General features: G+C 44.0%; 1 protein-coding gene across 1 annotated transcript; it reads left to right on the top strand.

Annotated features, from left to right (window-relative positions):
• Window positions 1–319: 319 nt before the first annotated feature.
• Window positions 320–20,262, top strand: LOC145399767 (uncharacterized; the record flags this gene model as incomplete). The annotated part of the gene is made up of 8 exons (XM_080272316.1): window positions 320–461; window positions 531–653; window positions 3,288–4,092; window positions 4,856–5,613; window positions 9,431–9,702; window positions 16,914–17,030; window positions 19,198–19,373; window positions 20,148–20,262. Coding segments are annotated over 8 exons (2,508 nt in total), but the record flags the coding sequence as incomplete, so codon positions are not given.
• Between the last annotated feature and the right edge of the window lie 999 nt (window positions 20,263–21,261).

Below are 21,261 nucleotides of genomic sequence, written 5' to 3'. Positions count from 1 at the left end.
AAATGTGATACAATAACGACGCTACCAAAAGCTGATCTGTTTTCTTTCTCCATTAAATAATACACCACACTTATGTTACGATAAAACTTTACAATCTTACAACAACATCACCTTTCTGCTTTACCCTCCACCTCATTACCACTATGCCACACCACTTCACTGCCACGTCATCCCACACTGATCACACATCACACCTTCACCACACCACACAACTACATCCCAACCACCACATCATTATCTCCTCCACACTACACCACATCACACTATTCACACACACCACATCACCCCCACACAACATAATACCATACTGCCTTCATACCACACCACACAACACATCACATCCCAACCACCACACCACACCACCACAGGTACCAGCGTCCGTGTCTTCTCCCTCCAAACGGACATATGGACGCCCCCCAGCACGGACATCTACCTACGGACGCAGCTGAAAGGGCCAGGACAACGCGGGACATCTAAGAACGACTCCAAGGGCCTCCAAGACACCCCGACGGCTCCTGGAGAAGCCCTCAGCGCCCCTCGGAAGCCCCTCGACGCCCTTACCACCTGTCTGCGTCTTAGGCCGACAGGGTTCGTGCAGGAGGAGACCTTTGTGTCCTACGCACTACCTGGGGCTCCAAACTCCTTTCTGATGTGTAAGTGACCAAATGACCCCTGGTGGTCTACTGGGTTAAGGCGCTCCAACCAGATGGGGTTTGTAGGGGGTTTATATCCTGGAGGTGGTTGGGGTTTGCAGCTCACATAATGCCTCTCAGGGTAGAGGGAGGCTGATCTCCCTCGCCTTAAATGTCGGGACGGAGAGAAGTAGCTCTGGTCTATATATTCCTTATGGGACAAAAAGGGAGTGGATGATAGACAGCTACATGTAATAATCCTTACAGCACTATGACTCTAACTTAACTCCCAGTCACTTTGTATCGTAATTTCCACTAGGGACTCCAAACTCATCTTTAATAAGTTATAAACCCTACAGTTCGTTGGGTCTAACTAAACCCCTAGTAGGTGTCCTGAGTCCTAACCCTAGTACGGTATGTGTCCTGAGTCCTAACCCTAGTACGGTATGTGTCCTGAGTCCTACCCTGAGCTCCATGTGTAAGTTATAATCGCTACGGTACACCTTTTTTTTTTTTTTTTTTTTACAGAAGCTGAATAAAGGAAGAAAAAAAATCCATACACCAGACCTCCATTAAAAAAGAAAATCACGAACGTTTGTACCTGGACTGCTGCTCTAACTCCTACTAACAGACAAAACAGAAACAGCACTTGAAAGCTAGGTCGGCATACTGTATATACAACTGCTGACAGGAATATCGGTCCACCTTAAAGCCGAAGCAATATGGAACTTCCCCACGGTATTCGGAAAAGTTATGCTATGTTCCGAAGGTCACATTACTGGGTTTCAAAAATCATTGCTCACTGTAATTTATCGTTACGAAGTGAATCCGAAACTGTACATATGCAAAGCTGGGCCTCACACCACTTAGCATATTCTGTCACACTACACATAACATACAAAAACACATTACAAATATTAGGGACCTCTCTCTCTCTCTCTCTCTCTCTCTCTCTCTCTTTCCCTGTTGCTCCACCACCTCGAGTCTTCAGGGATATCTTATGGTCGCCTGAGAAAATGTTTGGACTTGCTTCTCTCATGACCTTTACAAAAATACGGGGTTTCGAAAGTAAGTCGTCCCAAACAGAGGTATGATTTTCTCCACACACACACACACACACACACACACACACACACACACACACACACACACACACACACACACACACAGCTACAAAAATTCATCGGAAGAGCAGAAAACATGCGAAAAATAAGAAAAGAAATATTAACTATGTGAAAATGAACGATTCCCAAATACATCACTCGCTTCCCTAGGTAGGATACGTAGGCTGACGGGTAGGTAGACAGGTATGTATATATGTATATGTATGTATGTAGGTAGGTAGGTAGGTAGGTACGTAGGTACGGTAGGCAGGTTGGTAAGTAGGTAGGTAGGTACAGTAGATAGGTATGTATGTATGTATGTATATATGTAGGTAGGTAGGCAGACAGATAGGTGGGCAGCTGAAACGGGTAGGTAGGTGATAGGTTGGTAGGTGAATAAACAGGTAGGTAGGCTAGAACAGACAGACAGATAGGCAGGTGGATAGGCAGGAGCGCCGGAATAGAACGTATGAAAAAAACTCACTACCGGAAACATAATTATAAATAAAATACAAAAAATAAAATATAATAAAGAATTCTTGCTAAAAGAGAAAAAACAAAAATGTAAGGAAGAAAAAGATAAGATGTGTAAAAATAATTGCTCCCCAAATCCCACATGACTCTCGAAAACTGAAAAACCGTGAGAGAAAGCGAGTAATGACCAAAGTTGGCAGTTCCATGGTTTTTCGAGAGAGAGAGAGAGAGAGAGAGAGAGAGAGAGTTAGAGAGAGAGAGAGGCTACTGACTACTTCACACTGCATACCCCTGAGTGATGCAGCGCTATATAAAAAAAAGACAACACAAATCCAGTGACCAAGACAAATGAGTTTAATAGGTTATTGATACGGGAGGTGATGTAAGCTGACAGCCTGGTGTAAGCTGATCTATTCTTCACCAGCAACAAAGAATAAATAGCAGATGGTTTCCTATGGCAAAATGGGTTAATATTTCGGTCATTGCAAAATATAGTGAGTTACCATATTTTTTCTTGTCAGCTTTATTTCAGTACTTCATATTCTCTGACAGGTAGAAAAGTGTGAAAGAGAAAGCACAATAAGACACACGAAAAATACATAGGGTGATTTCATATTGCAGCTCAGATGTAAATAAGATACTCATCGATGAAGGTGTTTATTGAGAATATGCATCTCCAAATGTATGGATATTAATTCTGAATATATATACCGAATTAAGTGTGATATGCGTGTTTGAGAAAGTAAAAAAAAAATGTAATTGAGGAAGATTAAAGTGTTCACGTCAGCCCAAGGATTTTTTTTTTTTTTTTTTTTACCAGTGTACAATTACTATAGAGTTTTAGTCGCTGTGTTGCGATGACGGTTTTTAAAAATTTTTCTACCAACCACCAGAGGATTTTATTAAACTCCAGATATGATGTTCAGCAGTGAAGGGGTTTTATTGAAGATGGCATTTATCCCAACCAGTTCGAAAAGTGTGTCCTTAGGTAAACAAAACTGTCCGGAGATAGCAAGAACAAAATGAAAAACACGTCACAGGACTGAATAGGTTACTCAAGCATCTTTCTCTCCTACAGATCGTCGAGGCTGGACGTTTCGCGTTCTCTTGATGTATTCCCGACTGGATGGCCTGGACGCGTTCCATTCCCGTCTGGAACCAGGAGTCTGGAACCATTACTGTCTGGAGCTGACCAATGGGGGATACGCCCTGTATATAGAAGGGGTCAGGGAACTTCGTGTACAACAACCCCTGCCTCTGGATGAACTGGATATGGATGGAATGATGGTGCTGGGTCAAGAACAGGACTACTTCGGGGGCGGGTTCGTCCAAGAGGAGATGTTCCTGGGTAGCATCGCCCAGGTCAATCTCTGGAGCCGCTTACTATCGATGAAGGAAATTGAGGACTTGGCGAGGTGCAAGGTGGAGTTACACGGGGACATCTTTTCCTTGGATCTCGATGACGTGGAGAACTCTGGCGCCTTGGAAGAAAGCCTGTCTCTGGAAGAACTGTGTGTTCGTGGGGAAAAGACGATTCTGTACCCCAAGCCTTTAACTTTTGGCCAGTCAACTGAATTCTGCGAAAAAACTGGGGGAGTCCTTTACGTCCCGACCTGCACAGCCAGCCAGAGGTTCCATAACGAAAGTCTGGCATTTTTGAGTCAATGTCCAGGGTCCTTTTGGGTCGGGGTGACTGATGAAGACGAGGAGGGTGTGTGGAGGGTGGCGGGGAGCGGGGAGATAGCCACAACCTGCTTCACACTGCCCCCCAACGGCAAGGAGGAGGAGAACTGTGTATCCCTGAGGCTTGAGAATGGCGTTTGGGACGACAGATCCTGCCACAACCCGGTCCGGTGCTTCTCCTGCGCGAATCCGGAGACAAGGTAACGTACCGTAATGACAAACGTTTCTTAAGCACATGGATTTCTGTAGCACAATCATTTCTTGAGCATGCTGACCAAGCTGCTGATTTATAATTTTGTCTTCACTCATACAGACACTCATTACCAGTTTCGCAAATGTTTCTTGAGTATGAGACTGTCTGTTTATACCTTTTTCTTCACTCATACACCCTCCAAGTGCCGTAATCGCAAGCATTTCTAGAGCGCAAAACGTTTCCAAAGCTAGTTCATATGAGTATTTGTATATACTTTTGATTTACTCACACGGCTTTCAAATACTTGCAAGCCAAATCAGAGTGAGCAATAAAATGTTTGAATTCGACCAAACAAAATTATATACAGCATTTAGTTACTGGTGTGGAGAGTTGTTCATCGCCGAAGGAGATATGAATGCATGAATGAAGTGCAGAATAGAGCGGCACAAGAGGGTTAGGTGGATGGCGCTACGAAAGCCTTTATATGGAATGTAGAATGGATGTGAAGGGTGGTGAAAAGGAGATGTATGAGTGACCTTGAGGGTAGCTGGAGGCGTGGATGAATCAATGGGAGAAGGTTGCAATGCTGATGCTGCTGATGATTTTTACGACTACAAGGACGACAACTGCTACAAGGGCTACCAGGACAAAGACGAAGACGAAGTAGGACTGCTCCTATGACGACGAAAACAGATGATAATAACGAAGCCAATAACGACAACAATGAAGGTGATGATACTAATAATGTTCCTTTATGAATCTTTCTCCAGACCTCTCATACTTCGCGGCCTTTGCTTCGAGACTCCGGAGAGGCGTTTCGTCGAGGTGCTGGGGTACAAGAACTCCTGGAAATTCCTCCACGGGTACTTCGGCTTCGTGATCTACGCTGAGACGAATGGTATGTGGAAGATTTTTGATATTGCGCAGAACAAGACCTCTGCTATGGGCTACCCCGAAGCAGACCACGGCTATCCTGTTGGCCGAATGCAATGGAGGGCCGGCCTGACAGCGTGCGGGTTCAAGAAGGACCAAGAAATCGAACTCAGTTTATCCATCTGCAACGAAAGCGAGATTACGTGCAAGGACGGGAACTGCGTTCCCAAGTCCGCTCGCTGTGACGGACGATACCAGTGCCACGACTTCTCCGACGAACACGCCTGCTCTTTAATCACCTTCCCTGACGGATATCGTAACCAGATCCCCCCAGAACCCCTGAATCCCAAAGTCCCACAGCCCATCAGCACAACCATCACCTTCCTCCGGTTCCTGAACATCGAGGACACGAAGTACTCAATCACGATGGAGTTCATTCTGGCGATCTCTTGGAAGGACGGGCGACTGAGCTACCTCAACCTGCGAGGCGACCACAACGACAACAAGGTCAGCGGCGACGAGAGGGAGAGGGTGTGGCGACCGACGGTGAAGTTTACGAATGTGCTAGACGGGAATGTGAGGACGGTGGACGGGCAGTTGACGGTAAAGAGGACAGGGAGGCCACTAGACAGGCACTACAACGAGGTCTCGATGGGTGAGTAAGGTGACTGAATCGATTACTCTCGGGCTCGTATTCTCGTTAGCTTTGCAGGCTTTCTAACATCTCCTCCTCAGCGATTTATGCATATTAAAGCTTATTAATATTTTGTGTGTTATCATATTTGTTGTGTATCATTGTATACTGCAAAAACAGAGTACAAGAAGACACTAGCGTGCATCCGTCTGGCAATCCATCTATCTATCTTTCAATTAAATAAGCTATCCATCTGTCTATCTATCTCTGACTATCTATAATACAAAAAGTGGGGATGGCAAACATAACCAGTGTACTCTCCTCTTTTGCTAGTCCCAGATCCCTTACCTGCAGCTTTTTCTAATTAATACACCTGAGCACGTGTCTGAACTTGGTCTCTTTGTACCCAAGATGGACAACTGGAAGAGGCAAAACAGAGCTACGTTTTTCCTTAATATTATCCACAACTTAATGTTCTTGGCTTTCCTTTTTTCCTGTCTGTCTGTCTGTCTGTCTTTGTCTCTGTCTGTCTGTCTGTCTGTCTGTCTGTCTCTGTCTCTCTCTCTCTCTGTCTCTCTCTGTCTCTCTCTCTCTCTCTCTCTCTCTCTCTCTCTCTCTAGGAAAATACGACTGGCCGTTTACAGGCAGAGAGCGTATCCAGATATTTACAGGAAATCAGAATCCTTAAAATCTTACTAAAAGGGAACGAAGGTGTGTGAACGGATCCATATCAGAAACGCCTCTGAATACCGTATATATTATCTTTCCCCTAAAATTCTGTTACTATTATTTCACGTAAGATACGACTCAATAGGCAATATCTCCCCCATGATTAGGTTTTGTTCTTCTTATCTGAGCATGGAGAGGAGGAAGATTATATTATTATTCATTATCCATGTAAAAAAATAAAATAAATGGAGGAATATTATACGCTACTCCCACTTAAATATTTGACCCTGTTACATTAATGTCTATATCTGTTTATCTATATCTATATTTATATCTATATCTACGAGTATATATTGCAGATAGATATGGAATGGAAGAACAGGTTTTTAGAGGATTGGATAAGGAGTTGGATTATATAAACAGGATTAAGGAAAGTTATCCAATCCAGCTAACGATACAAGGTTTTATTGATCTTAAAGGAAGTCATGGGAGCCTGAGAGTGTTTATTAATGAACGAAAAATTTATGAACAAAAAAAAAAAAAAAGAAAAAAAGAAATACGCATGCACAGCCCAGAAAAAAATGACAATGATCTAGTCGGAATTAGAATTATAAATGTCCTAGATTCTCCCGTTTTCCCTCTACTTATCATTCTCTTTATATTCCCCTATTCTCATTTATTCTTCTTCCCCCTCTCTTTCTCTCCTTCATATTCCCTTATTATCATTTATCTTTCTTCCCCCTCTCTTTCTCCCCCTCATTTATCATCCCTCTCTCTCTCTCTCTCTCTCTGGATGCCTAATGAAGGGAAAAAGGCGTGATCAACATGCTTCTTGGATTTCTGGCTTTTTTCATTCTCTTTCTCTCTCTCTCTCTCTCTCTGCCTGCCTGCCTCCGTCTCTGTCTCTGTCTGTCTGTCTGTCTGTCTGTCTGTCTGTCTGTCTGTCTCTCTCTCTGATGATTTAATGCACTGTCACAAGACCCCCCTACATAAATCACTCTCTCTCTCTCTCTCTCTCTCTCTCTCTCTCTCTCTCTCTGACTAAGAAAAACGATGCAAAAGGCCACAAAACAGTAAGACATCTCGAGACATCTTCACCTCAATCAATCAACCACGCCAGACCACATGTACCTCAGAGTGCTGTCTTTAGGCGTTCACCAATTTCCTTTACAGTTCTTTCCTTGTCACTTCCACCTTTGCGACTTATTCTGCTACTTTCAATCAATCACCAGCTTCGTCCGCATTCTCGTTAGCTTGGTTTTTCCTTTTTCTAACACCTCTTCCTTGGCGATTTATTTTGCTGCCTTCAATCAGTCTCCAGTTACTTCGCCGGTATTCTCGTCAGCTTGTTCTTCTCCCTTACACACCTCTTCCTTATCGATTTATTCTTCAGGGTACACCTAACTGTACTCTTGTATTATTCAGTAACGAGATCGACTGCATTATACTACAGCTTCGAAAAAGCAGTAGTAGTAGTAGTAGTAGTAGTTGCAGTAGTAGTAGTAGTAGTAGTAGTAGTAGCAGTAGTAGAAGTAGTAGTAGAAGTAGTAGTAGTAGTAGAAGCAGTAGTAGTAGTAGTAGTAGTAGTAGCATGAAACTCAGTGGACTGCAGGCTGAAAATATCCTCCTGCACTGCATCATCTTCCGTCTGGGTGGGTAGGGAGTTAAGGAATGTTTGTATAACCAGGCAGTTCTACCAACGGGTCATATTGGTGCCACCACGAGAAGGCGTTCCTCCTCAGCATCAGGCGAGGAAATTAACGTGTCATATGCAGGAAAAAAAATAATAAGGAAGAAGTGCGAAAGAGTTTCCTGAAGCTGACGAGAATACGATCACAAGTCCATTCACCTTAACCTGGCCCAGATTTTCGTCATTTCGAAGCATATTTAACTCAGAGATAGTGTACGACAATGCTACGGCCCTACCTCCTTTCCACTGGACTTCTCTGTGACTACCACGAAAAAATGCTATGGAAAGGGTGAAGAGCCGCGTTAACAATTTTTCCCCCACCGAGTTAAGTGACACAAGCTATAGACGGGTGAAAATCTGTGCCAAGCTGAAGTATAATGGGTTTCATCGTTGGCAAAAGGGGTGTGATAATTGGTAAATCTTTGTACGAAGTGCATTTAGGATCATTTCTCGGGTCTGTTCGTTCGTCTATTGATATTAATCATCTGCGTGTCACAGAGGCGACTAAAAGGGATTGGGGTACGCCAGTGATCCACCTTGTAAACACACACACACACACACACACACACACACACACACACACACACACACACACACACACACCAAAACAATCAACTACTCTGGCTTTGCGAACGCGGGTGTAACGACAGGGAAAATGCTGGTGACTGGAGGTGCAAAAGTGGATATATGTGGGTTGACTGATACCAACTGATGGGTTGATTAGAAAATGAGAGTATGAACTGAGCATTATGTGATGACGCAGATGAGAACGAATGAGTAAAAGAGAACGAATGGAATGATGTGCGTATGAGAGGGATGGAAAATTTAGGGGAATATGGATTTGTTATGTCACTGGTTCCATGCATTAAGAATGAGACCTGAAGGGGAAGTGTGGATGGCAGTATGTTCACAGTGTAGCCATGATGTGTGTGAAGATCAACTGGACAGAGTGAAGCCTGAAGCATGCAAGGAGACGTGTGACGGAAATGAGAGTTTCTGACTGGAGATTAAACGATAAAGTGGAAACATTCTCTGTCTCTCTGTCCTTCCTCTTTTCTTCTCCTTACTTTCTGTCCTTTCCTTTCCTTTCCTCCTCTCTCTCCCTCCCACCCAGCTACCTCCCCCATCCACACTCTCCCACTCTCTGTCTTTCCTTCTCTCTCATCCTTCTTCCTCCTTTTCTCCCTCCCTCCCTCTCAATTCTCTTTGACTATCGCATCCTCTCTCATTTCATTAACTTTCTTTTCCTCCCTCTGTCTTCCTCCCTCCTTCCCTGTAATCCAGATCCTCTCTCTCTCTCTCTTCCCCCACCGGACCCACATTAAGAGTGATGACGTGAGGGTTGGTTTAAGAGTACTCTCATTTCTCTTGGCTCTTCTACTCTATAATTTATACTACTCTCTCTCTCTCTCTCCCTCTCTCTCTCTCTCTCTCTCTACCTACCTACCTACCTAACCCCCTTCCTCCTCCCTCCCTAAGACACCGTATACCCCGGCTGGTCTGGTCTCCTCGTCGACTCCAAGCACATCAGCGGTACATTCGACTGTTTCTTCGACCTCTACCACTACCCCTTCGACACCCAGCGCTGCGCCGTCCGTCTGCGTTTCGGCCGTGACCTGGGCGGGCAGCTGAGGGCAGGACAGGTCAACAGGACGAGGGTGACCTACGGGGGCGCCGCTGCACTTCCGTCTCATGTCGTGGATAACTTCACCGTCAGTAGCTTCGAAGGAACTGAGGGGACGACTTTGGAGGTAGGTGATAGACAGATGGATAGATAGATAGATAGACAGACAGACAGATAGATAGATAGATAGATAGATACATAGACAGACAGATAAACGTGTGTGTGTGTGTGTGTGTGTGTGTGTGTGTGTGTGTGTGTGTGTGTGTGTGTAAAGTGCTATGGACAGACACGGATGGATCTACAGACAAAGTGAAAAAGAGAGGGAGGAAAAAAGTTGTGATGGAACGAGAAAGTTTTGAGAGAGAGAGAGAGAGAGAGAGAGAGAGAGAGACAGAGAGAGAGAGAGAGAGACAGAGAGAGACAGACAGACAGACAGACACACACACACACACACACACACACACACACACACACACACACACACACACACACACACACACACACACACACACACACACACACACACACTCCTGAGCTGAAAGGGTTACATCTGTTTGTGTGTCTCAGCCTTGATTCGTCCGTCACCTGCAGAGCGTGGGTTCGATTCTCAGACAGGAATGAGGGTTCTGAGGATATGTTTACTTGCTGAGGGAGGCTGAGGGAGACGCAGGTTTAGCCAGCCACTGTGAACCTCAGATGAACCCCTTCGAGCGTACGAGACAAGGATAGCACCCAACAGAACCCCCTATGCCACACAGGATACGCAACCATCCACTTAAAAATCCATGTCCCTAAATTTTTAGTTGTAGGTACAAACAGACTGAGACGAAAAAACAAAAAGAAGCCAAAATTGTCTCTTGAATCCGTAACAACATACTATTTTATTGCGCTAACTTCCAGGTGACTTTATTGGCTCAGGGCTGACTTCCGGAGTAGGGGGTAATGAAAAATCCTACTTGATCGTAAAAACCGATCTCCCAAGCTGAATAAAATCGTCTGGAGGTAGGAAGAATACTCAGATAGACAGAAAGACAGACAGACAGATTGACAGACTGATAGACAGACAGGTAGAAAAGAGATATACATTATGGGTAAACAAAGTCGAATGCAATGCCTATCAATTCCTGTGAAAAACTTATTTAAAAAATGAAAACGAAAGAAAGAAAAATAAACTGACTCCTCCAGTAAGTTATTCACCACAATATGTGTTGGTGAAAAATTTACCAGACATGATTTTCTTTTTCAAACGCAAATAACTTCACGATTTCCAAGTAAAAAGGAAAACGTAAAAAAGTTGTATATATTCCCTTTCATCCACAACAAACTGTATCAATTCCCAGTAAAAAAAAGTTAAAAAAAAAGTAAAAATAAATAAATAAATAAATGCATGATAAATCTGAAACAGTAAAAGTGATGCATTTCCTCTTTTACTCCGAATGAAACTTTATGAATTCCAGGTAATGAAAAAAAAATACAGTTGCACCTGTGGTTTGCTTTCGTGACAGTGAGAGTTTAATTACTTTTTTTTACATTATTCTTTTTCCATGATTCTTTTTACGTTTCGCAAGTTGTGGCCGAGGAACGTAAAATAAAATGATTTACAGCCAGCGAGGGGTAAAGAATGACTGTCTAGCTTGATACAGGATACTATTAAATGTCGTGATATAGGATGACTGTGTATTGATATTTTATCTCTAGGCACTGGAGAGGGACGCCTTCATGTAGTGGCATTGATATATAACCACGCGGATCAACTGCCTGGCTATGAACGTCCCTCATCTCTCTATCCCCCCCACGAGGAAGACTGCAGGACGACTTCCCTTGCCCTTCCTCTTGCCCTTCCTCTCTTGATAAATGTCCCTCTGATGGCATGTGCCTGGGACCCACTCCAGTCAAGGATGGGTAGTTTATCCGGCCTGTATGCTCTGGTTAGTGTGTTTGTCGTGTTTGTGTGTTTGCTGTGGTTACCTCCGTTTTGTCTGTTGTGTGTTGTGTCTGACTTGATTGTGTTGTACTGTTTTTTTTTTTTTTTTTTTTTTTTTTTTTTTTTTATGCGAGGAAGAAGGAACCAAAGGCCATGAGCCCGCAGTAACAGTTCCCTCCAAGAGAAAAACAAAATACAATAGAGAGCCAAATTCAAGATCCAATCATTTTGAGATGCCTGGACACACTACGTTTGAAAGACTGGAGATCATAGGCAGGAGGAAATACAGACAGAGGGAGACAGTTCCAGAGCTGACCTGTTGCATAAATGAAAGACTGGGAGTAACGGTTAACTCTTGCATTAGAGAGTTGGACAGAAAAGGGATGAGAGTTTGCTGCCAGACGGGTGCTACGCGCCCGTCGTAGAGGTGGAGGAATGCAAGCAGACAGTTCAGAGGAGCAGTGACCATTAAAGTAGCGATAGAAAAGAGATAAAGATGCAACAGTGCGGCGAAGAGACAGAGGTTGAAGGGAGTCAGTAAGAGGAGGAGAGTTAATGAGACGAAAAGCCTTTGACTCCACCCTATTGAGAAGAGCTGTATGTGGGGAGCCTCCCACACATGAGAGTTGTACTCCACACAGGGGCGGATCAAACCCCTGTACAGAGTCAACAATTGTGCAGGGGTAAAGAAAGAGCGGAGTCGGCTTAGCACACCCAATCTCTTGGAAGCAGATTTTACAAGAGATGTAATATGATCTTTCCAAGATAAGTCCTGAGTAAATGAAACCCCAAGCATGTTCAAGGATGATGCAGGATTAATCTGAATATTATTAAACATTAGTGGGTATACCTGTGGAAGATTTTGTCGGGTTGATAGGTGTAAGAACTGAGTCTTAGATGCATTAAAGACAACCATATTATTTTTACCCCAGTCAGAGATATGAGCCAAGTCAGACATTAGGTGTGCCAGCCTCATCCCTTGTTTCTTGAAGTAACTGTTGAGATGGGCGTTGCGGGAACCGAATGGAAAGATGAAGGGTGGAGTCATCAGCGTATGAGTGGATAGGGTTAGATGTACAGCTTAGAAGATCATTGATGAATAAAAGGAAGAGAGTTGGTGATAGGACAGAGCCCTGAGGAACACCACTGTTGATAGATCTAGGAGAAGAACGATGGCCGTCTACGACAGCGGCTATAGAACGACCAGAAATGAAGCTAGCGATGAAGGCACAGATAGAAGGATAGAAACCGTAATAGGGCAGTTTGGAAATTAAAGATTTATGCCAGACTCAATCGAAAGCCTTTGAGATGTCAAGTGCAATGGCAAAGCTTTCGCCAAAGTCCCGAAAGGAGGATGACCAGGAGTCTGAAAGGTAGGTGAGAAGATCGCCAGTGGAGCGTCCCTGACGGAACCCATGCTGACGATCGGAAACAAGGTTGTGATAGGAAAGATGCCTTAAAAATTTTTGTTAAGAATTGACTCGAAAACTTTTGAAATACAGGACGTTAAAGCAATTGGACGATAGTTGGAGGGTTGGGAGTGGTCACCCTTCTTTGGGACTGGCTGAATGAGAGCAAACTTCCAGCAAGAAGGAAAGGTACAAGTTGACAGACAAAGGCGAAATAGTTTGCCTAGGCAGGGTGTAAGCACAGAAGCACAGTTTTTGAGAACAACAGGAGGGACTCCATCAGGCCCATATGCCTTGTTAGTACTGAGGCCAGTAATGGCAGAAAATACATCAACTGAAGAAATTTTAATGTCAGCCATGAGGAAGTCAGAGGGGGGAAGTGATGGAGGAACAGCACCGGAATCGTCTAAGGTGGAATTGGAGGAGAAAGTCTGTGCGAAGAGATCTGCTTTATCAGTAGAAGAAACAGCTACAGAACCATCAGAGTAGAAAAGAGGAGGGAAGGATGATGAGGTAAAGTTGTTAGAAAGATTTTGGCAAGGTGCCAGAAGGAGCGAGAAGAATTCGAGTTGGAGAGTTGAGAGCATTTAGTATGGATGAAATTATTTTTAGTAGAGCGAAGAGACAGACTTAGCACGATTCCGGGCAGAAACGTAAAGATTATGTGATTCAGGGGTGGGTTGGCTCCAGGCACCTTTTGTAGGCCTTCTCCCTTGTTGCGGACAGCATTAGAACAAGCGTGATTAAACCAAGGCTTTCTTGAGTTAGTCAAAGGATATGAGAAAGGAATGTATGCTTCCATGCCCGAGAGAATAACCTCCGTAATGCGTTAAGGCACACTCAGATGGCTCACGGCCATGGAAGCAATAATCATTCCAGGGAAAATCAAAGAAGTACTGCCTGAGGGCCTCCCAGTCCGCAGCTCCAAAATGCCAGAGACGACGTTTCCCCTGGAGGGTCCGCAGGCCGTACTGGAGCGATAGGACAGGTTAAGGTAATAAGGTTGTGATCGGAGGAGCCCAACGGAGAGAAAAGATTAACAGAGTAAGCAGAAGGATTAGTTGTGAGGAAGAGGTCAAGTATGTTGGAGCTCTCTCCAAGGCGGTCAGGGATACGGGTAGGGTGCTGTACAAGCTGCTCTAGGTCATTAAGGATAGAAAAGATGATGTAGGCTTGTTCACCAGGTGGATCCGTGAAAGGAGAGGAGAGCCAAAGGTGGTGGTGGAACATTGAAATCTCCAAGAATGGAGATTTCAGAGAAAGGAGAAATGGACAGAATGTGTTCCATCGTAGAAGTAAGATAGTCGAAGAATTTTTGATAGTCAGTAGAATTAGGGATAAGTAAACAGCACAGATATATTTAGTCAGAGAATGACAGGAAAGCCGAAGCCAGAGAGTGGAGAATTCAGAAGAATCAAGTTCAGGAACACGAGAGCAAGATAAGTCGTTGCGTATGTATACACAACAGCCACCTTTGGCTTTGAAATGAGTATAGAGAAAGTAGGAGGATACAGAAAAGGGTTTGCTGTCAGTTGCCTCAGACAGCTGAGTCTCCGTTAGAAAAAGAAGGTGAGGTTTAGAGGAGGAGAGGTGGTGCTCAACAGAGCGAAAGTTAGATGAAAGGCCGCGAATGTTGCAGAAATGAAGAAGAAGAGAGTCAGACAGTGGTTCCAGGCACCTCGAGTCGTCACCGGGAGAGGGGCAGATGGCGGGGGCATTTATGGTCCCCCCCCCTGGGGACTCCGAGGCTGGGTGAATCAACGCCATTTTTGGTTAATTTTGAATAGGAAGTGTAGTGTGTACTGTGCATGTAGTTTGGTGAAGATAGATAGAGAAATTTGTACTGGAGAGCATGCTGGCCTACTCTCTGTGTAACTGAGACACTGAAAAAGTTCAGCAAAGGGGAATGGTCAGGAACTAGTCCTGAGGGCTGATGAAACGGGAGCTCCAGCACTCCCTGTCATCAGCTTTCCATCCACCTCGGGAGTACTGCCCTGCTCGACTGGTGCTTGGTCTTGTTGTTTCATTTAGCTTGTTTGTTTGTTTTTTGGCTTCCGTTTATCCTTACCGGTATGTGTCTTGTGTTTTTCTGTTCCAATTGTCGTGTTTGCTTTGCAGTCTTCATGTTTTCTACTCTCTAATTCTAGTGCTTGGTCAGATTTGTCTCCTGCGTGACTAGATATGGATGTTTTGTTTATTTTTATTTGCCTGGTTGGTTCTCCTATTTGTCTTCTGCATTGTTTTAGTTCTTGGTTGATTTTTTCACTGAGTCTAGATCTGGATATCTTGTTTATTTTCATCTGTCTGGTTCTGTTTACTGTTTTCTGCTTTGTGTTTGTCCCTGGTTAGGTTATTTACTGTGTGTCTAGATCAGGATGCCTTGTTTACTTTCACCTGTTTGTTTGGTTCCGTTTACTGTTTTCCGCAATTAGTGCCTGGTCAGATTTCTTACTATGCGTCTAGATCTGGATGCCTTGTTTATTTTCTGTCTGTTTGGCCCTGTTTACTGTTTTCTGCTTTGTGTCTGTGTGCTGCCCCCACCCCCAGTGTCAGTGATAAATGGATGGCTGTGATGGGATGGGATTAGGCTTGGTTCACTCAACGCCAAGGCAACGCAGCCCTAAGGCTTCTCGTATTCCCTACGACTGTTTCTTGTTTGGCGTGTTTATGCATGCCGTGTTTGTGTTTGCTGTGTTTGTATTTGCCGTGTTTGTGTTTGCCGTGCTTGATTCATATTTAGTGCTTGTTTTCGTGTTAGATTTCTTTGCTGTTTGTCTTCTTTGTTTCCTGTTGTTTAGTGTTTATTTTCGTGTTAGATTTCTTTGCTGTTTGCCGTGTTTGTTTCTTGTTGTTTTAGTGTTTGTTTTCGTGTTAAATTTCTTTGCTGTTTGCCGTGTTTGATTCCTATTGTTTAGTGTTTGTTTTCGAGTTAGATTTTTTTGTTTACTGTTTGCGTGTCTGCTTCGTCTTGTTCAGTGTTTGTTTTTAGTGTCTGAGTTCACTGCTGTTTGCCGTGTTTGCTTCATACTGTTTTTTTTTTTTTGCTAGAGTTGTTTGTCGTTTCGTTAGACTGGGTACCCTTTTTGTTCATGTTTGCCCTCGTTGGGTTTGATTGTCATCTCTTTCCTGGATTTGCTTAATTTCGTTTATTTTTTTACTGTTCTGTTCGTTGTTTGGTGAGATCGAGTTGCCTTTTGGTACATCCGTTTGTCTTCCTGCTGTCTGTCTGTTACCACCTGTTTGCCGTGTTTGCCTGGTCCAGCTAAGTGATTGTCACGTTCTTTATTTTGCGGTGTTTTGTCATTTATTTATAATTGTTTTTGGTGCTTATGTAGATCTGGTTATTCGTCATCTCACTCTTACTTCTCTCCAGTCACTCTTTCCTCTGTCCAGGCTCTCTTACTTTTCTCCAGTAACTCATACCTCTCTCCAGTCACTCTTGCCTCTCTCTCCACTCACTATTACCTCTCTCTCCACTCACCCTTACCTTTCCCCAGTCGTTCTTTCCACTCTCCAGTCACTCTTACTTCTCTTCAGTCACTCTTTTCTCTCTCCCGCCGCCCTTTCTTTCCCCATTCCCTCACTCTGGTTTCCTCGCTCGACTCACTTCACTCTGAAAAGTCGAGCGAAGCTACATACGATCAAGGTTTTTATTCCATCCTATTTCTCCTTTGCTACCAACACTTTCCCTCTCCATACTCTTCTTTCCTTGGCAGTTTTCTTTCCCTGCTCTCCCTGTTTTTCCCTCCCTCCTCTCTATCTTCACCCTTATCCTCTCTATCAGTTCTCCCCACCATCCCTAGCTTCACCCTGATTCTCATTTTCTTCCACCCTCCCTCTCTCTCTCTCTCTCTCTCTCTCTCTCTCTCTCTCTAACTAGACTGATATAATAAATGATTATTGCCATACATTATCTTGCTGGTTATGTGATGAAAAGTTAATTACAGCTACTCTCTCTCTCTCTCTCTCTCTCTCTCTCTCTCTCTCTCTCTCTATCCCCCTCAGGTTCACTTCACACTCAAGCGTCGACCGAAGCTGCTCATGATCAAGCTCTTCATTCCCTCCTTCCTACTCTTGGTGGTCGGCTACCTCACGCTCTACATACCCAGGCATCTCGTACAGGTGGGTGCAGGTGGGTTAGGTGGGTGTAAGTGGGTTGGGTAAACAAAGGGTGTAGATGAAAGAAAATTGTAATAGATGTGTGACAGCTGGAAGGTTAGGTGGGTAAAAGTGAGTTTGGTGAGTGTGGTGGTTAACTGGGGATGCATGCATTAGGTGAGTGTGTGTGTCAGGTACGGTACGTGTAGGTGGCAGCTTAGTGTAGGTGGAAGATGGTAGGTGGGCGTGAGTGGTTGGTAGCAGAAAGGTGTGTAGATGGTAGGTGGGTGTACGTGGGTTAGGTGGGTGTAAGTTTCTGGTTAGTCTTGATGATAGGTAGATGCATGTAGGTGGAAGGTGGATATAGGTGGCGGGCTAGTGTAGGTGGTAAGTGGATGTAGGTGGGAAATAAAGAACAAATATTCCAAAGTGTTTACAGATGAGTCAAAAAGGAAAAAAGTGAGAGGGGGGCAGCAGTGTCGTAAGGAGAGAAAAAAATTAAATAGGTAAAAGAAACTAAAAACATTCATTTTTTTTTTTTTACAAGAAGAGGTACTGAAAAATTTACCAGGTGTCGCCTCCCTCTTCACCTTAATTAAACGTTCGCTTTGAGCATACCTTTTTCATCTTTTTTTTCTTTTTTAGACTTTTTTTCTTTTCCTTAGTGAGCATTCCAAACTTTTCCACTAACCAAAAAAGTGAAGATAAAGACTGTACGTATTTCCGTCAGCATTTCTCCAAACTCACTCACTTTCTCTCTCTCTCTCTCTCTCTCTCTCTCTCTCTCTCCCGGCAACCACATATGTTTCCCCTCAGCTATCAGAAAAAGAAAAATCATAATATTTTTCTGATTCGCTATAAATTCAAAGTTTATCGTGTATTCCACTTTCGATTTACGTTTTTCTCTCGCTTTGCGTCCATTTTTTTTTCTTCACTCTAAATGCTGTTTTTAGTCATTCATTTTTTTTTCAGTCGGTCTATCTATCTATCAGTCTATTTCTTTATCTGTCTATCTATCTACTAAACAATGAATCAATGTCTGTCTATCTCTATTTATGTCTATCTATCTCTATCTGCCTGTCTGTGTGTCTGTCAGTATTTTTGTATCAATCAGTCAATTTGTCAATCAATCAATGTATCTATCTACCTATCTATCTATCTATCTATTATTTATCCATCTATCTGCTTTTTGCCCTATGTCCCCCCTGTCCACTGCCATCAAGCTGACCTTTCTCCAACTCATACCTCCCTCTCTCTTATTTCCTCTCGCCTATCATTAACCCCTTCCCTACGATGGCGTATTTATTATTATTCTTGATATTTCCAGACGATTTTACTCAGTCTTGGAAGGAGATCTCGTAGTGGAGAGAGAGAGAGAGAGAGAGAGAGAGAGAGAGAGAGAGAGAGAGAGAGAGAGAGAGAGAGAGAGAGAGAGAATGAACGCTCTTAGTTAATTAGTTAAGTTTAGGCTGCCATTATTACTTAGTCTGTTAATCCTCTCTCTCTCTCTCTCTCTCTCTCTCTCTCTCTCCCTAATTGCTTTCCTTCTCACTTTTTTCACTTCATTATATTATCCTCAAACTCATCAAGATAATCGATTTTATTCACGACTTTTGGTGACATTATTTTCTCATTACTCCCTCCCTATTTTATCATCTCATTATCCTGCTTCATCTCCTCCTCCTCCATGCTCAATTTTCTTTCATATTCTTATTTTCTTTTCTTTTTTTTCTTTTTTTAGTGATTGGGAAATGATGTGGTTAGATATTCTTCATTTTTTCCTTCACTACGTCTCCTTTAAGAAAATTGACTTGAAGAAAAAATAATTACATCACGGGGTTGATAAAGTTGATTCCAATTTCTCTCTCTCTCTCTCTCTCTCTCTCTCTCTCTCTCTCTCTCTCTCTCTCTCTCAATATTCCCATTTCCTCCTCTTACCTCTCTCTCTTTCCCTCGTTCCTTTAACTCTCCCCTTTTCTCCATCCACCTATCCATCCCTCCATCCATCCATCTATCTATCTATCAATCCATCCATCCATCTATCTATCTGTCTATCAATCTGTCTGTTTGCCATTATCCCCATAGTCCCTCTCGTTCCCCATTAATCAAGTTCGCATCCCCTTGACCTCCTCTCGCACCTCTGACGCCAATACCACACGACTAACCACACATCCTGTTCTCCCCCCCTCAGGCTCGATTAGTGCTTAGCCTGACCACCAAGCTCGTCCTCTACACACTCTTCAGCCAGGCGTCATCCTCCCTCCCCAGCACCGCCTACGTCAAGCTCATCGACATCTGGTTCTTCTTCAGTATCTGTACCCTGTTCTTCATCATACTGGTGCACGTGTTGGTGGAGCATCTGCCACAGCTCAAGGAAGGAAAGGATGGAGGGAAGGTTGGAAGGAAGGACGGTGCTGTAGGGGTGGAGGGGAAGGCTAGAAGGGAAAGTCTTGGAGGGAAAGTTATGGCTTGGGAAGGAAGGATAGCAGGAAGTGGAGGTATGGTTAGGGCGTGGGAGGGAAAGAGAAGTGCGTCTGGAGGAGGAAAACATGTGGGAGGGAAACCTGGAGAGACAGAGGGTTTGAGAGGAGCTTGGAGTGGAAAGGAAGGAATATCTGAAGGAGGAGGTGGGGGTGATGCAAGAGAGATGGTGAGAGGAATGGACGACGTGGGTAATGAAAGAGGTGTGATGAGAGAGACGGCGGAAAATAGAGAAGGCGTGGGACAGATGATAAATGTTTGGGAGGAAGCAGGTAATAAGGTCACAGCAGGGGATACAACGGGCATGGCAGGGCAAGACGAAGACGGGGAAGGGCAAGGAAGGGCAAGTGATGAAGTCAAGGAGGCACAGATCGGAGTATGGGAGGTGAGAGATGAGGGCATGAAAGAACAGCTCACCTCAGAGGGAAACAAACAACATATTGTCACGCCAGGCTGCGACGAGCTCCAGCCAGGTCAGGAGCAATGGAGGTCAGGGCAGGTCAGAGGAAGGGAAGGTGGGTCAGGGCAGGTCAAAAAATGGAGAAGGAAGTCAGGGCAGGTCAGAACATGGGAGGAGAAGACAGGGGAGGTCAAGGGATGGGATGGAAGGTCAGGACAGGTCAGGGGATGGAAGTGGAAATCACTGGGGGTAAGGGCAAGGACGGTGAGGCTCGAGGTGACGGCGGACTGGCTGGTGAACGTGGTGAGGCTGGTGGTGGTGCCCCTGGGGACGGCTGTGTTTCTGGCCTTCTACTGGTCTGCACTGGCGGATTAACGCAAGGTTTTTACGGCAAATGCCCCAGATCCCCCTTCATTCTGAGGGGGACCCACAAAAACTGCAGTATATACATTTCAAGCTAGAGGGTGGTATCTCCGTTTGGGACAGCAGGCATTGAAGAGGAGAATGCACTTGCTCCTGATCCCATGTGTCCTAGCCGCTCCAGGGCCTTCTGTACCACTGCCTGGGTCATCCGTGTCTTGGGTGGGACACAGTTGTTCGAGATATTGTCTCCGAAGTCAAAGGATTCGAACGAGGGCGTGTGTGAACTTGGCACGATGCAAGGGAGAGAAGAACCTATGCTCTACAGTGAAGTGCAATTTATCATTTTTGGCATTAAAAGTACATAAGCAGAATTCATCAAGTACATACTTAATTTCCATGACAAATAACAGAATGATGTATGAAATGTGGGCACTAAAGAACGGAATTATTTGTAACACTGCTGTATCTATGTAACACTACACTTGTTATAGTGTGTTGTACATGTCTGGATGTTAGAACATCCACTTTTTGTGACAAAGTAGGGCACTTGGATGTTTTTACGTGAATGTTACATAATTAATTATTCAATAAATATTCCCGTATGGTGGCTTTCATTACATGCAAGGGGCAACGAAGCGAATGTAGCTGATAACGAGTGAATGTTACTATTTCCTTCAATTTCCTTCATCTACTGTGTGACAGATGTACAGGGTGTCCAGAAAGTGAAATTTTAGGAGGCTATTCTTTGGCTAGTGTTGATTTTTAAAAATCCTACATAAATATGGGTACAGTTCTCAGCAGCCTACTCTTATCTCTTATCTTTTGCCTTTCTCTCTCACCCTATCTTTCATAATTATTATCTTTCTATAACATCTGACCTTCACTATCTCTTATTTCCCATCTCCCCCATCCTAGATACACCATTAACATCTCCATCACTTCCCTCATCCTAAATACACCACTACATCTCCATCATTTCCCCCATGCTAAATACACCACTACATCTCCATA

Source organism: Coenobita brevimanus, chromosome 50 (assembly GCF_032717465.1).
Source record: "Coenobita brevimanus isolate Jiangsu-jjx chromosome 50, ASM3271746v2, whole genome shotgun sequence".
Taxonomy (NCBI): Eukaryota; Metazoa; Arthropoda; class Malacostraca; order Decapoda; family Coenobitidae; genus Coenobita; species Coenobita brevimanus.
The sequence above is the reverse complement of the archived record's forward strand: the minus strand, read 5'-3'. Positions and strand labels throughout refer to the sequence as shown.